Source organism: Panthera tigris, chromosome B4 (genome assembly GCF_018350195.1).
Source record: "Panthera tigris isolate Pti1 chromosome B4, P.tigris_Pti1_mat1.1, whole genome shotgun sequence".
NCBI lineage: Eukaryota > Metazoa > Chordata > Mammalia > Carnivora > Felidae > Panthera > Panthera tigris.
Window position 1 is genome coordinate 77,482,785 of NC_056666.1, and position 17,034 is coordinate 77,499,818.

At 41.0% G+C, this 17,034-nt stretch overlaps 1 protein-coding gene across 2 annotated transcripts in view; it reads left to right on the plus strand.

The window, feature by feature from the left end:
* Positions 1-17,034, plus strand: part of SCN8A (sodium voltage-gated channel alpha subunit 8) — a 119,023-nt gene that overhangs the window by 68,815 nt on the left and 33,174 nt on the right. For both annotated transcript variants that reach the window (XM_042992326.1, XM_042992327.1), the window contains exons 12-15: positions 4,864-4,996; positions 10,457-10,695; positions 14,086-14,259; positions 16,164-16,520. In XM_042992326.1, the coding sequence (XP_042848260.1) occupies positions 4,864-4,996; positions 10,457-10,695; positions 14,086-14,259; positions 16,164-16,520 (903 nt within the window). The remainder of the gene's footprint in view (positions 1-4,863; positions 4,997-10,456; positions 10,696-14,085; positions 14,260-16,163; positions 16,521-17,034) is intronic.

Genomic DNA, 17,034 nt, shown 5'->3' on the forward strand with positions numbered 1-17,034 from the left:
TAATTTGTAGTGGAGGTCTTACCCATCTTCCATTAGATTTATTCCTTGGTATTTGTAGTATTTGATACTGTTGTAAAAGGTATAATTTAAAACCTTTTTATTTTCAGGTATTTGTTGTCAGAACATAGAAATACAGTTAGTTTTTGAATGCTATGACCTTATAAATTAACATCTCAGTTCTATTAGGTCTTTTTGTTGCAAATTTCATAGGGATTTTACATGCACAATAATATTTTCTGTGACTAACAGCAACTGCAACCTTTATGCTTTTTATTTATTTTTCTTGCTTTATTGCACTAGCTAGGACTTCAGATACAAAATGCATAGAAATGATGAAAGCAGATATTCTTCCTTGTTTCCATTATTCGTGGGAAAAGATTTAATGTTTCAGCAAGAATTATAATGTTGGCTATAGGTTTTCATAGATGTTCTTTATCAGATTGGAACTGCCATGTTCTATTTGTGGCTTGCTAAGAAATTTTATTATGCAGAGGTGTTGAATTTTATCAAATGTTCTTTTACTGCATTTGAGATAATCAGATATTTTTTTCTCTTTTATTCCGCTAAAGTGATGAATGACATTGACTTTTTTTTTCTGACGTGAAACTAGCTTTCCTGGGATAAATCCTGTTGGTCATGATGTATTATCTTCGTATATATTGACGGGTTCTATTTTCTCAAGTTTTGTTAAGGATTTCACATCACCGTTCATGAGGAATATTGGTCTCTGATTTTCTTTTGTTGTAATGTTTTTTGTTAGGTTTAATATCAGGGTTATGTTAACTTTATAAAACAGGTTGAGAAGTATTCCCTTCTCTATTTTCTGAAAGAATTGGTATTAGTATTGGTATTATTTCTTCTGTAAATGTTTGATAGAATTCACTTGTAGAGATATCTGGACTAGAGTTCTCTTTATTGTAAGGTTTTTTTAATTAACAATTTCTAATGTGGGCTATTTAGATTTTCTGTTGCTTCTTCTATCAGTTTTGATAAGTTGTATTTTGATAAGTTTGTTCATTTTATCCAAGGTGATATGACTTGAAGTTGTTGGCAATTATTCTTCCTTTGCTTTTTTTTTTTTTTTTTTTTTTTGGTTAGGTTAGCCCACTTAAATTTTTAGGTTTATTTATTATGATACTCTATCTTATTATACTCTGACTACTATAAATATTGTACAGAAGCCTCCTTTCTTACGATGGTTCAGCTTAAAATTACGATATATTCTTATTATCCCAATAATGCCTGTAGGAGTTGTAGTAATGTCCCCATTACTATTCCTGAAAATGATAATTTGTGTTTTCTATCTTTTTTTCTTCGTCAGTCTTGCTAGAGAATTATCAATTTTATTAATCTATTTTTAAAAAACATTTGCCCTTTGTAATCGTCTATTGTTTGTCCATTTACTAATTCATTAATCTCCACTCTTATTTTTATTATATTCTCTCCTCTACTTACCCACAGTTTAATTTGATCTTTTTCTTATTTCTTAAGGTGGAAATTTAGAGCATTGATTTTACGTCTTTTATAGCAGTTAGTGCTGTAAAATTTTCTCAAACCATGGTGTTAGCTGCATCCCATAAATCTTAATGGATTATTTTCATTATCATCAAAGTATTTTCTAATTTCCTTTGTGATTTTAGCTTTGATCTGTGGACTTTTAGAAGTCTGTTGTTTCATTTATAAACCTAAGGGGATTTTTCTGGATGTCTTACTGCTACCACAAGATTTTTCAGTGGAACCAGTTCCTTGGATCTGTGGTAGACGCTGTGGCCTGTGTAAAAAGGTGACATAATGAATTCTCTTTTTACCCTGTAAGGTTCCCTGAGTATGATCTTTGAAACTTCCTTTTCTTGGTGTCTTTTTTATTTCTTTTTTGAAACTTAAGATATGTTCTATAACACGCCTTAGTATGGAACGAATTTTAATGTTGTTATAGAGGTTGTCACCACATATCCCTGTTACAGTTTATTTTCATTTTACGTAGAAAGATATAAATAATCATTGTTCCATCTTAATACTAAGTTTGGGGATAAACTTCTCTTTATGTGGAGTTTTTAATCCAAGCTAAAAATTATTTTAGCTTTCAAATAGATACCACTAAATAATAATCTAATGATTTGACTAGTTCCTTTAGACAGCATTTTTATTAACTTTGTTTAAGGTTAATGTTACTAAAGTCTCAAGAATTTATCTCTTGTTATATCCAGCAAGTCCAGAAAACAGTAAGATATACTTAGAACCAAAGCAATTTTTTTAAATATGTGAAATTTATTGTCAAATTGGTTTCCATACAACACCCAGTGCTCATCCCAAAAGATGCCCTCTTCAATACCCATCACCCACTCTCCCCTCCCTCCCACCCCCCATCAGCCCTCAGTTTGTTCTCAGTTTTTAAGAGTCTCTTATGCTTTGGCTCTCTCCCTCTCTAACCTCTCTCTCTTTTTTTTTTTTCCTTCCCCTCCCCCATGGGTTCCTGTTAAGTTTCTCAGGATCCACATAAGAGTGAAAACATATGGTATCTGTCTTTCTCTGTATGGCTTATTTCACTTAGCATCACACTCTCCAGTTCCGTCCACATTGCTACAAAGGGCCATATTTCATTCTTTCTCATTGCCACATAGTATTCCATTGTGTATGTAAACCACAATTTCTTTATCCACCCATCAGTTGATGGACATTTAGGCTCTTTCCATAATTTGGCTATTGTTGAGAGTGCTGCTATAAACATTGGGGTACAAGTGCCCCTATGCATCAGCACTCCTGTATCCCTTGGGTAGATCCTAGTAGTGCTATTGCTGGGTCATAGGGTAGATCTATTTTTAATTTTTTGAGGAACCTCCACACTGTTTTCCAGAGTGGCTGCACCAGTTTGCATTCCCACCAACAGTGCAAGAGGAGAACCAAAGCAATTTTTAAATGCAGTTTCATCCTTTCTTGATGAATCAGCCAGTCCAGTAGATCTTACAGTACCTTCAGAGTCAGCATTATGAAAATTACCTACTGTGTACTGTAGATCCACAGAGAGCAGCTCAGTAAAAATTTGGAATGAATAAATGCCAGAAACAAGAATATCCACCGTATGGGGCCTTTCTGTGTTCATTTTTAGACGATTGTCATTTTTAAAATGTAGGAGTCTAATCGGATTTATTAGGTGTCATGAATATCAGGCTGGGAATTGGAGCAGAAAGTGGCTCACCAGAGAAATATATCTTATTATGACCTGACAGTAATGGTCAACAAGTCGTTACATTCGCAGTTGTTTGTATAGTAATACAGCCAGGAATTCCCAAGGAAATCAGTTCTTTTTCTTTTCCATTTCTTCTGTAGCTCTGTCAAACAGAACAAAACCCAGTGGTAAACCAAATGTCTGAATCCGTGAAACAGCTTGATGAAACACTGTAATAAGATAAATTATGATGTGCCAGATACTTTCTTCTGTACAGTTCTTAAAATCGAAACATACCTAAGGACAGAAAGCCTTTCGGATGTAGCTCTCCAGAGACAATTATTTTCTTTTCAAAACAGCTAGTGTCATTCTGGTACTGATCAGACTGACTTTTCTAGCTTCATATAAACATATATCCTCCCTGTCCTCTGAGAAATGGTGAGTGTCTGTCTTCTTGCCTTCACAGTGGAAGGGACAGCCAACATTACCTGGATGATGTGTTATAGTGGACGGCATGGTTACTTGAAAGCTAGCTTTTAATCCACTGCATTGAGCCTGGCCTAATGTAGCATATGCAGGTTGGCACAGAGAGCACGGGCAAGGGACATTAAGAAACGCTGTGCTATAATCTCCCCTACCAGTATTCCCCACAATGGAACTTGTAAAAAACAGTTTGTATGACACGCTGATCGTGTTTTCTGCCCTTTTTGTTTGAGAATTTGAACATTGCAGGTTAACTTACAAAGTAGACTGTAACAAAGGCAAGATAAACATATGTAGCGCTATATATTTAGTTAAAATAGTGAGGGATGCCTGGGTGGCTCAGTTGATTAAGTGTCTAACTTTAGCTCAGGTCATAATCTTACAGTTTGTGGGTTAGAGCCCTGTGTCAGGCTCTACTGACAGCCCAGAGCCTGAAGCCTGCTTCGGATTCTGTGTCTCCCTTTCTCTGCCCCTCCCTCACTTGTGTTTCTCTCTCTCTCTCTCTCTCTCTCTCTCTCTCTCTCTCTCTCTCTCTCCCTGTCTCTCTGTCTCTCTCTCTCTCTCAGAAATAAATAAACATTTAAAAAATTTTTTTAATAAAATAGCAAAACCCTTACCATATTTCTTTGCCGGGGCTTGGGGGAGATTTGGGGTAGAACTTCAACTTGCTAACATTCAGTTAGGCCCAGGTTTGACATTTAGAAGTGACAGTTTGAGAGAGTGATGGTGCCCCTGCCCATGAAGGAAGCAACATCTATAGCATTCAGTGTGATCAGGGACTTGGCCCTTTAATGAAATGTCGAATAGAGGTGAATTCGACTTATTTTATCATGTGGTCAAATTCTAGCCAAATGCTGTGGATATGAGACTGAGATGGGAAAACTCAGGTTCTCCTTCTGATGTCATTGCCCCGGAAGATGTGGTCTTTGCACCAGGTGCATGGAGTTGACCAGACGAGGCGTTTGGGTCCCAGCCAGATTCTTTGGTTAATTGTAGGTTTGTACAAACTTAACCTGGTCATCTCATCTGTAGCGCTAAGGATGATCCGTGGTCATGTTTCACTCTACTTCTTGAGGTTAATAGGATTGTAGGATCAAAGTAAAAAGATGTTACAAAGAGCATATGTTTGTGCTCACACTCTGGACAATTTGTCCAGTATGACCCAGCTTTAACCTTTATAAGACTTTACTCACCTGATTTACTCTTGTTTTCAGGCTACAACTGAGGTGGAAATTAAGAAGAAAGGCCCTGGATCTCTCTTAGTTTCCATGGACCAACTGGCCTCCTATGGACGGAAGGACAGAATCAACAGTATATTGAGTGTTGTTACAAATACACTAGTAGAAGGTATGTGCCCTTGATGTCAGCCCAGACCACCAAGATAAAATTACGTCCTGTGCACGATAAATATAATCCCTGTCCCTTGGCCTGACTTTTGCAAAAATTGACTCTGAACTTTAGGAATAGTCTACTTGTTATAGAAACCAGCATCCCATGTCTGCATGCAGAGAATCAAATAAGGACTTCAAAGCTGCTGCCAGCATTGTATACAGATAGATAAGAAGTATGAAGGAATGACATTTAAGAGTGAGCTAGCAGATCTCAAGAAGACTGTAATTGTCACGAGGGGCCAGCAGGGTGATATGAGGCACGAAGGATATAGACTGAAGTGTGAAGATACGAAATAATGGAACCCCCCTCCTGCCCTCTACCCCAAAACATACCTTCCTCTTTTCCTTTTTAGCACCCTACAACCCTTTTGCTTTTCCCTGAAGGACTAATGTACTGTGCATTTTGATTGCACCTAATTCTGCCTCTCATCAAACACCCCCACATACCCATAAATATATTTGATGTGTGAATAGGTAAGCTGAAACCCCTCTTATTCCGGCGCTCTGTGCCACAGGAAAAGAGCGGCCACTGTTGAATCATAGCCTATCTGCAGGAGTGTTGCTGTCAGTGCCTGAACTTCGTATTAGGTGGCTCCTCCGTGACACAGCCTGGCCCGCTGAGGAATGTCAGGATTTTCCATTACACCACAGCCCCCCAGCCGGTGTCCCATCTGTCCGGTTGTGGTCTGTATTCTAGGCTCCCCTTTGTTTCGTCAGATGTAGATTCCGTAACTGGGTTTTCTCTCACAAGATTCTGACTGATCCTGCATGAATCCTCTTCTTTTGATTCATGTTGCTTTAGCTGAGCTGTCCCACTGTAGATCCAGAATATTCTTGAAGCCTCAGACTGCTGTTCTTCAGAGTTCAAACCCCCAGGCTAACCCCACAATACCCAGAGCCCCTCCTTTTGTAAGGAGAGTCAGAATTGTCCTGGTGTCCTTGGAACAAGTTATTTTTTGAGTCATTTAAGCCCAATACCACTTCTACTCAGAGAAAAAGAGTTCAGCAGGGGCGTCTGTGGTAAAGGGAGAACCCCCAGAAAGAAAAACCCTTCAATTGTTTCCCTTCTCACATGTGAGCAAGGAGTTAGACTATACCTGGACTAATCTTGAGACTATATCAAGCCAAAAAGAGTATTGAATTAACTATTACCAGCTGCCTCCACACTTCATTTATGTCTGTTTTCTTTAATTCTCATTGAGGTCATTATCTGAGAGAGCATCTTTAAACTTTGTGGTTTATACTTTGAGATTATAGGTAAATAACTGCAGAGCATAAGAATTGTAAGCTAAGGGGCTCCTCCCGGGTGGCTCAGTCTGTTAAACGTCTGACTCTTGATTTCAGCTCAAGTCATGATTTCACACTTCACGAGATCAAACCCCACGTCAGGCTCTGCACTGACAGCATGGAGCCTGCTTGGGAATTTCTCTCTCTCCCTCCCTCCTTCCCCCTCCCTCTCTCTCTCTCTCTCTCTCTCAAAATTAGTAAATAAACTTAAAAAAAATTCCAATCTAAGAAACACTAGCTTAAGAACCTTGGCTAATTTTATTCTTCACTTGGAGACAAGAATGGGATTTCTCTGGGAATCTGTGGAAGTTGAGAAAGACAAATGAACCCCCTCCAACAGGCATATTTTATTACTGGCAAAGACGTCAGAACAGCAAAACTGTTGGTGTAGAGCAACAATTCTGTAGTTGATTACTACAGTGGCCTAGCGCAGGGTCTAGTCAAGGTCAATGCTCAAGAAATGTTTGTGGGGTTGAACCTTGCTGTGCTTGGTCGGTGCTGCGGGCTTCCTGTCAGAGGCCTTGGTGCTTCCCTTCCTCTACGGAGTTGGATAGAAACACTGGAGTGGTAGCTCTGCCTTTTTCTTCTCCTTTTTCTTCCTCTTCTCCCTGTGCTCTTCCTTCCCTTCCTGTTCTGCTATACTCATTCTCCACCCTCCACCCACCAGCACACACATGATAAAAAAATAGACGCAGGGGTAGCTCAGGGGAGAGAGACAGTCATAGTTGTGTTCCTGAGTAGGAAGCCGTCCCAGCTTTTTCTCCCTTTTCTAAGTCCTAATGCTCACATAGCCTTTCACTGCTCAGACGTTCCACTGTCCCCTCCCCTAGTATTCAACTCGCTTTGTTAAAGCCGAGGAGACAGAACCGCTATAAGCAAAGAACAATGAATGGCTGGAACTGAAGAATTTGAGAGGGAGTTGAAGGGCATTAAGAAACTCCATTCCTATTTCACCGCTGGCCCCTCTGTGTTTAATGATTGCTACAGCATTAAAAGCCAGCGTTGAATGAATAATTATTCCTGCTTCTCAGGCCTTCAGTTCGGAAACTCTGACATTATTTTAATTTTTGGATTACCAAACCAAAGAAGCAGGCTTCTACCTACCGATGGCTTAGAAACCACAGTGGAGCATTCCAGAATCATGTAAATGATGAGAAAATCCTGCCTGCTGTGTGTCACACCTAGCCCGTTGGCAGACATGCTCACACGGATCCAGTAAAGTCAGCAGAATTCACAGTCAGCAGAGCCATCAGCTTGGGGATATTTCAGAGGACTGGGGGTAGGGTGTGGGCAGAGAGCAGTACGGTCTCACTTCTCAAAGCAGCGAGGCTGTGGGAGGCGGGGAGACCGTTGGCGAAGTAAGAATGAAGACGTGATGATAGTTGGCATTCTTGGTTCTCAGGTAAAACAGGTTCAGAAACTCCTTATAGAGGCAACTGGCCATAGCTGTTGATGCCATGATTCGTTGATTCACTCTTTTGTTCAACTGACAGGCAGCATCCATACGATTGCTTATTTGCTATCCGCCTTTCCTGGTGTAGCTGTAAGCTCTGTGAGGACGGGGACTCTTGTTCACCAGCGAATTCCCAGTGCCTCGTATGCTGTAGGTGCTGAAACATTGTTGAATTGGACTGAGAGAAGCCCTGCCTTCAGAAACCTCACAGTCTGCTAACCCCACCATCTTGGTGGAATTGTGAGGCCCTCTCTGAAAACACCTCCCAGTGCGCCTGAGGTTGAGACTACGGTAACCCCTCTGAAAATGTACAGCAGCAAAGTACGGGGAACCCCACAAACCTTTGGCTATCTCGTCTTCCCCCAGACCAGATTCTTAGCCGTGTCGGGCACGTGGGGCCAGTAACAGTTTACAAGGTTGCACGTCACTCTCTAAACCTTTACGTTCACCTAATTGATCTTTTCTAGCTCGTAAAGTTCCACGTTGTATTACTGTTTGTGGAACGGAAAAGATCATCCTGAGATCTTACCTGAGACAATGTGGATGTGATCCCTAGTATCCCTGTAGGAATCTCCTTCGTGCCCCGTAGGGTAGGGAAACCCCTCTTCAGTATCTGGCAAAGACTGGGAGCCTAGTGCACTCTACAACAGTACAATTGTATCTCCTGTCAGAAACGTGAACAGTCGCTGCCTCAACCTCCACGTGCCAGTGAACAGCAGACATTTGGAGAAGGGAGGAGATTAAAAAAAGGAACGGAACCAAATTTCCAAATATGTCCTATAAGAATTTATGGAAATAAGAGAACCTTTTCATTTTCTTTTTTTGGTTAGAAAACTAAATTTACCTTGGGAAGGGAGGGAGTTCTATGAGGAAGAAGCCAAAGCAAATTTTCTTCACAGACTTCCTTTCCCACGCAGACTCCCACGTGGCGCTTACTGTGGCCCTTAAATCTGAAAAACCAAGGCAACCATTTTCTTAGCAACCAGGGAGCCAATCAAAAACCCAACCCAAGCACCCCATCTGAAATAAAGCCATCACCATGGGTACCATCCAGCTGGTTGGCAAAAGGGAAAGTAGACTAATTTCAGGCAGCCATCTTGTTCTTGGTGAAATGTTGGGAAACTTTTATTCATTCCCTGAGTGATTTGATTTTGTCAGCAGAATTGCGTTGGGGTGTGGGATGGATGCGGTTATATCCAACCCGTGGAACCAAGACCTGGCCTCTAAGGATTATCATGCTGATGGGTTTTCAAAACTACGTCTCTTAAAGAACATCCTCCTAGATCAAGGTCCTTGGGCGATTGTAATCCAGGCTGTTCTAATTCCTACTTAACTTGAGGAGGGCTTTGTTACCCAGGGCCTCCTGCCTAGAATGTTGTGGCTGCCAGCTGAATGGCTCTCTGCCTTTATGTCTAATGGTCCTTTTTCATCTTCATTTTGTGATGACCCTAGAGGTCATCTTGGTCCGGTGACATTCCATCCGTGTCTATCAGAGTCCCAGGATCCTGGGGAAGTGCCTCAGGGAAGGAAGAAGTCCATCGGGCTGAGCTTCAACTAGAGGAGTTCCTGGTTTATCTGTGTCATATATTGGGGGCCACATAAGATCTTGTTTGAGACCAACCAGTTCTGTTTCTAAAAGAGAAAGAAGACAAGAAAAAGGAAAGGGGAAAGAGATGGAGGAAGGAAGGACGAAAACAGAGAAGGGAATGATGAGGGTGAGAAAGGACAAAAGGGCCAGCGAGAAGGAGAAAAGAAGAGAGGGGGGACGAGAGAGAGGAAGGGAGGGAAGCGGGGAAAGGAGTGGGACTCCCATGCCCAACTCGGTCGTGAATTGTGAACTCATTGACTTGCACTTCTGCGGGAACGTAAGAGACACACTGCACATAGTAGCCCGGCGGCCAGTGCTGCTTCTTTTCTGCTGCAAAGATAATAATAATAGCAAATGCTTCTCACTGTATGCCAGGGTGTTCCAAGGCACTTTATATATATCTTAGCTCATTTAATTCAGCAGATTGAAGTAATGTACTCAGGTTCCCACAGTTAGCAGTGTCTGAGCTGGTATTTGCACCCAGGTATGTCTGCTTTCAGAGTCTATGCTTTTGATTGCTTCTCTGGTAATAATTTAGTGATACGACGTATAGTGTAATACCTGCCATTTATTGAGGACTTGCCTTGTGCCAGGCACTGTGCTGCCTGCTTTACGTCCATCAACTCATGCAGTCAGTGGATGAGGATTACAGGACTCGTGTCGTCCTATAGCCTGTATAGTGTCATTTCAGATGAGGCAACAGAAGAACAGGAATCGGTAACTTGCCTGACATCACACGTTGTGAGTGTTGAAGCCAGTTGGACCAGGGAGTCAGACTCCAAAGGCCAAGCCCCTAACCAGAATGCTGTGCTCCCCAAATGGATGGATCACACTCTAATTTACAGCTAGATGTTGTTAACAACGAAATGACCCAGTATTTCCCATGCCTCCTCTTTGCCTTCAAGAGAAATGAAATGGAAGCGGGAGGACCGCACAGTTAGGGCAGTCAGCACTCAAACCATCTTTCTTCTCGTGGTTCAAAGCAGCGATTACCTTAATGAGTCAGTGAGGAGGAGTAGTGGCTCTTTGAAACCCTCTTTGTTTTCTCACCGTGATCGAGGGCCACCTTTGTTCTTTACTCACTACAGAACTGGAAGAGTCTCAGAGAAAGTGCCCACCGTGCTGGTACAAATTCGCCAATACTTTCCTCATCTGGGAGTGCCACCCCTACTGGATAAAACTGAAAGAGATTGTGAACTTGATCGTTATGGACCCTTTTGTGGACTTGGCCATCACCATCTGCATTGTCCTGAATACCCTGTTTATGGCAATGGAGCATCATCCTATGACACCGCAATTTGAACACGTCTTGGCTGTAGGAAACCTGGTAAGATGGAACGTTCTCTCCTGATTTTATGATCTGAACATGTTTTGCCTGTAGGACATCTTTTTCTGATACTGGAAGCTGGAGCTTAGTTGAAAAGAAAGTAATAGTTAATTGGAAGACAAATGCTTCCACATATGGCGCAGCCCCAGCCACTTCTGCTCACTGTTGTGATCCCGTGGCTGTTTCCTCTTTCTGCAGAACTTTCAAGACGTCATTTAGGAGCTGTTGGCAGAAACCCAGGCATGGTGACAGAATGGGAGGCATGGTGCAGTGGGTTGGTTTTGGCAACCTGAGCCAAGGACTTGGGGACTTTTTTTCTCATTCCCTTTCTCACATTGCTGCCTGAAGTGTTCCAGCACACCACTTCCCCTTTCACCTTCAGTAGCAGGTGCCACAAAATATAGGGGAGCTCTTTTGGTGCATTAAACGTAACTATAAATTTGCCTGCACTGTCATACCTTAATTACCCATATGGGGCCCATCTCGGGGAAACTTTTAATTCCAGGCTGGTTTTCCCCTCCTGCCCAACTTCTGGGCTCTAGTCCAGTTTCTACCGTTAGTTGATCTGTGCCAGATTTACTTTCATGTTAGCTTAAGTCATATATTTAACTTATTACATTATTTAGAAGATAAGAATGAGTTGGTTGTTTTTTGTTTTTTGTTTTTTAATAGGTGACACAGTGTATTCTAAAGTCAAATACTTGTGATTTGGGGATTGTCTGTTTTATTTCTGTAGTCCAAAAATCAGGAGTTGATTGAATTTTGATAGATGGGAAAGAATTAGTTGGAAAGGATCCTCTAGATCTCCTGGGCTTCATTATTCCTTAAGAGTTTCACCACAAGCAAGTCAAATCTAATTGTTGCCATTTAACTTGAGTACGATCTCTGCCTGATGTCTGTCTGTGTCTCTCTCTGTCTGTCTGTCTGTCTGTCTCTCTCTCTCTCTCTCACACACACACACACACACACACACAGTTTTTACATTAAGTCCAAATAAGCTATTAAAGTGTTATAAAATCATTTTGAGTTCTGATTATGAAAACACATGTGACAAAGGAGACCCTTTATCTGGTTAGTCCTTGCAGCCCATCATGTTCCCTGGTACACATCCAAGATAATTCTGTGGTCTTTCTACTCTGCATGTCTGAGTTAGGGATCCTTGCATCAGGCTCTGCACTGGGCGTAGAGCCTGCTTAGGATTCTCTCTCTCTCCCTCTCTCTCTCTCTGTCCCTCCCCCGCTCATGCTCCCTCCCTGTCTGTCTCTCTCCTCTCTCTCTCTCTCTCTCAAAATAAATAATAAAAGCAAATAAAATTTAAAAAATAAAAAAAAGTAATTCTTCATACGTCAAACAGTTACAATTTATTTTTACCCAAACCCCAAATATTGGCAGTACACTAGGTTGAAATAACATGCTTGCCGACCTCTGTCATGGGCATTTCCCCCAGGCCTCTGGATGCCATTCATCCCATTGAAAGGCAGCAATGTGTCATTGTTGATTTTCTCTTAGGAACCAGAGTTCCCATAGTATAAATATTCCATGGTCAGTTAGCCAGTGCTTACTGTGGAGCATTTCCCGTGTGTTCACCAGAACCAGTGGTGAATTCAGTCTCTATTTAGCGTGTGAAGCAGGCTGCCATTTCTATGTAGAGAAACCTTCCATGGGTTTATGCCGAGGGTAAAACGTATGTCAGGGATCGATTAGCTGCCCTCACTTAGAGTGATGTTCCCTCTGTAGATACTTAGCGCGCACGGTGAACTTTGATTTTTGCTTCGCTGGATCTCTTCAGGGAAGATTCTCTTTCAGTTTTAGAATACCGCATCTTCAATTTAGAAAAGTGGGGAACCATGGAAAAGTACAGGGACATAAAACCTTGCGGGCCATGCATCCATTTTGATTTCTATCACGCCATTCTGTTTTGCTATTGCTATACATTCATTGAGTCTCTTTCCCAACAGCATCTGTAATCTAAGTATTTTTCACTATTTTCAATTCTGTCTTCAGACTACATCTTCAAAGTTTTCCTTAAACTCCTTCGTTTGTAAAATTGGTAACCAGGTAGTTGCAAGGACTAATTTATTACGAGTTTAAAACCCATTACGTTAAAGTCCTCCTCTAAAATCATAATATTCAGTAAGAGTGGGGTGTTACATGGTTAGCTTAGAATGAGGGTACAGCTCTTGTCGAGACTGGCATTCATGGGATTTTACTTTCTTACCACGTGTGATGTTATTAAGTCCTGTGGGAAGCCGAAGGCACTGGGAAACACAGGGTGCTCTGAAGGGTAGAAAAGTGGGAGTCAGGTAACTCAGGGAACAAGTCGTTCTCATACCCAGTAAGCTCTCAATCCAAACAGTTATTACGTCATTGATTATCACATTTAAAAAATCAAAAGGAAGCATGAAACTGTCCAGCAAGGATATATATATTCCTTGAGGATACATTCACCCAATAGAATTTTATGCAACTTCGTAGCAACATGGACTGAGTTGTGGTAAGTGAAAAACAAGACCCAAGGTATTATGTACTCTATGATTTTGCAATTCTGTCAAAATATACACACATTGGGAAAAAAAAAAAAAAAACACCAGAAAGGGAATACATAAAACTGATAGTTGTGTGCAAGATGGAGACTCTAGTTTTTTCCTGTATTTTGCACACTTGTGACAATGTTCTGCTGCTTTTACAATTTAAAATAAGAAACCCTGCAGCATGTGTCTAAGTTTGATAAGACATATAATATCAAATCAGGGATACTGTATTTTTTAATATAATTATATCTCAATTAATGATTTTTTTTTAAGGCAAATGTCCCAAGCACAAACATTCAAAATGACTGCTGACCCTTTAGAAGGAGTCCCCTATGTGGTATTCCTATTACTTAAAATCATTTTGTTTTTTTAATGTTTATTTATTTTTGAGAGAGAGAGAGAGAGAGAGAGAGCAAGCGGGAGAGGGACAGAAAGAGAGGGAGACACAGAATCTGAAGCAGGCTCCAGGCTCCGAGCTGTCGGCACAGAGCCCGATGCGGGGCTTGAACTCACAAACTGTGAGATCGTGACCTGTGCTGAAGTTGGACCCTTAACTGACTGAGCCACCCAGGCACCCCTGCTTAAAATCGTTTTTTAAATGCATTCTTGTACAGTGTAATTTGGGTGGTTCTGGCAATGACGATGTAAACATTGGGACTGAGTGCTTGATTCACGAGGGAGACAAGACTATCCTTTATCATGTGGTATAGCCCTGGGACATTGAAGGATTGGTGTCCTCAGATGCACAATTTAGCAAGGCTGGGTCTTGAGGCTTCTTGGACATGTATTCAAAGATAATGATAAAGGCATTCTCTTTCTATTATTTCTTTTTCTTACCCCCTGCCTTCCCCCTCTTTAGGTTTTCACTGGAATTTTCACAGCGGAAATGTTCCTGAAGCTCATAGCCATGGATCCCTACTATTATTTCCAAGAAGGTTGGAACATTTTTGACGGATTTATTGTGTCCCTCAGTTTAATGGAACTGAGTCTAGCAGACGTGGAGGGGCTCTCGGTGCTGCGATCTTTCCGATTGGTATTCCATGTTTCTCCAACTTCTTTTTACATTTCCTGTCTTGTACCTACTAAAAAAATTTTGCACAAGTTAGTCTGATGATTAAAAGAATCCTTAGCTATATTCCGCTCACAATTCCAGTTGGCGATTTATTGGCTTAGATTCTAAAATCTTGAAAATTTTTCTGCTAAACGCCTAATATAGAAGTTAGTTTTTAATTTCAATTAACAAACAGAAATCCATTTTAGGAAGTTCCTCAGAAAATAATGGTTAATCTGACAGATGAAAAAGAAAGACTCTCAAGGACTATTCTGAGGTCTAAGTTGGATTTGGTAATAAATCTGTTTCTTCGTCTGAACTCTCCCCGAAATGGCAAGGATTTCTCCTTGTTCAAAGATGTGTCTCATTTCTTCTATCATGGTGACCCCTTCCAGAAAATGAGAATGAAATAATAACTTTTAAAACTATATTGAAATTAATGGTTGAACATTCAGGTTTTTTCCTTAACACTAGCTGAGAAAGATTCTGTAATATATTTGAAGAAGTTAATGTTAAAATTACTAAAATGACTCTGACAGAATAGTTAATGATGTCCTCGAAAGAGCTTCCCATAAACATAGGGATAAGTGATGTCCTGATTAAGTCCCTTAAGAAGCTGAGTTACTTTGAGGGTATCCCACTCAAACAAAGCATCAGAACTGGGTGGCTTAGGTTTTTCTCTTCCCATTGGAAAAAATTACCTAAGCACCTGTAACTGAAAGGATTTCAGGTTTTTTCATCAGGATACTCAGCATATTTAAGAAGGAAGATTGGAATAAAATGGAACTTTACAAAACAGAGGTCTCACTCAGTCCAGGTCACACATAGCATCTGCCCGGTTTCTGGAACCTCTGCTTACTAGTCTGTGGTTAGGATCCAGCCCACAGTAGACTTTTTGAAAATAGTTCTTATTATCTGGAATATGAGATGAAGGAATAAGAGAAGCCACCTTAGCACTAATATTCCTAATAATTAAAAAGCCAGTCAGAAAGGGAAAAAATGTGAATGACCCAGATAGTCACACGGAGAAACACCTGGTGGCTCTTGAGCTCTCAGATGAGACTCAAGCTTTGAAAGGAAAAAAAATGTCCCAATCAGCACAGTTGCCTTCTACCAGAATTCCTCTTATCTCATGTGTTAGTCATTAACTCACGATGTCTGGAAATGATCTCATTATTATCATTTCATTCATGGCCTTTCTTCATTATACTTCTCAGACTATTAGCTAAGACTTGTAAATCATTCCTTATAAAACACAGAAACTTCATGATTGCAGATAACAGAAGTTCTGTCCTCTGAATTAATATCATTAGAGTCCGTTCTCATAAGATGTTTGATATATGTGGAACTGCCCCTACTCGGATGTTGTGCTTTTCCTCCAAGTTTCATATCAGCCATTGGTTATTTGTTATTTTTTGGCAGACAAAAAGAGAGATTTTAGAATTTTTAAATACATGTTTTTTAAAAAGAGACAGATGACTTATTTCCACTGTGCCTACTATTTTGATCTTTTGCTTCACTAAAAATCACATTGTCCTTGATATGTTCCTTGAGAAGTCAAGGCAAAATCAGTAGGAAAAGGATATGTTCATGAATGGGTTTTTAAAAAGTGGACTGACCCAGGGACCAATACAGGGGGCTAGAGGCAGTAATCTTGGTTCCTAGTTCTAAATCTTTCACTTACTCTGAAGTTTGTCCATTTTCCCCATCTATGCCTCATGTTCTCCCACTGTAGTCTAAAACAGGTAGAGAGTCCTGGGAACTTCCCAAGGGTGCTCAATAAATTGAAGCTGATCTTACTGACATTATGTGTTCTTATTTTAGCCATGTGGTAAGAAAATGGATTCAGTATCATCTGATTTTTGTTTGGGTTCTTTCCCCCTTAGCTCCGAGTGTTCAAACTGGCCAAATCCTGGCCCACCCTGAACATGCTGATCAAGATCATTGGAAATTCAGTGGGTGCCCTGGGCAACCTGACCCTGGTGCTGGCCATCATTGTCTTCATCTTCGCCGTGGTGGGGATGCAACTGTTTGGAAAGAGCTACAAAGAGTGTGTCTGCAAGATCAACCAGGACTGTCAGCTCCCTCGCTGGCACATGAATGACTTTTTCCATTCCTTCCTCATTGTCTTTCGAGTGTTGTGCGGGGAGTGGATCGAGACCATGTGGGACTGCATGGAAGTGGCAGGCCAGGCCATGTGCCTGATTGTCTTCATGATGGTCATGGTTATTGGCAACTTGGTGGTTAGTACTAACTTGTAGAATTTTTCGTTTTTTTCCCCGAGCGTCTTACGCCAGTGGGCTTGGTCCTACTACATTCCATATCTGTGCTAGTTTTTATTCTTTCTTGGCCCAAGAACCCTAAGGTGCAAATGAAGGAAAGGAGACTGCTCCTGAGTCATAAGCCCCACAACCTGTCAACCCTTTTTCATAGTTGTGGAAACCAAACTCCGCAAAGTTAAGTGACTTTTCCAAAGTCACACAACTGGTGAATGTCAGGGCTTATATTAGATCCTAGACTACAAAGTCTTTGCTCTTTCTACTACAAAAGTTTCCCTCACTTAAATTAGAATTTCTCAGCTTGACACTGTTGACACTTTGGGTTAGATCATTCTTTGTTGTGGGATTGTCCCATAGATTGTCGAAGTTTAGCAGCATCCCTGACCCCTACCTTCCACCGGCCCATAGCGCCCCACAGCCTAAGCGGTGACAACCAAAAATGTCTCCAGACATTGCCAGCTGTCTCCTTGGAGGCAAA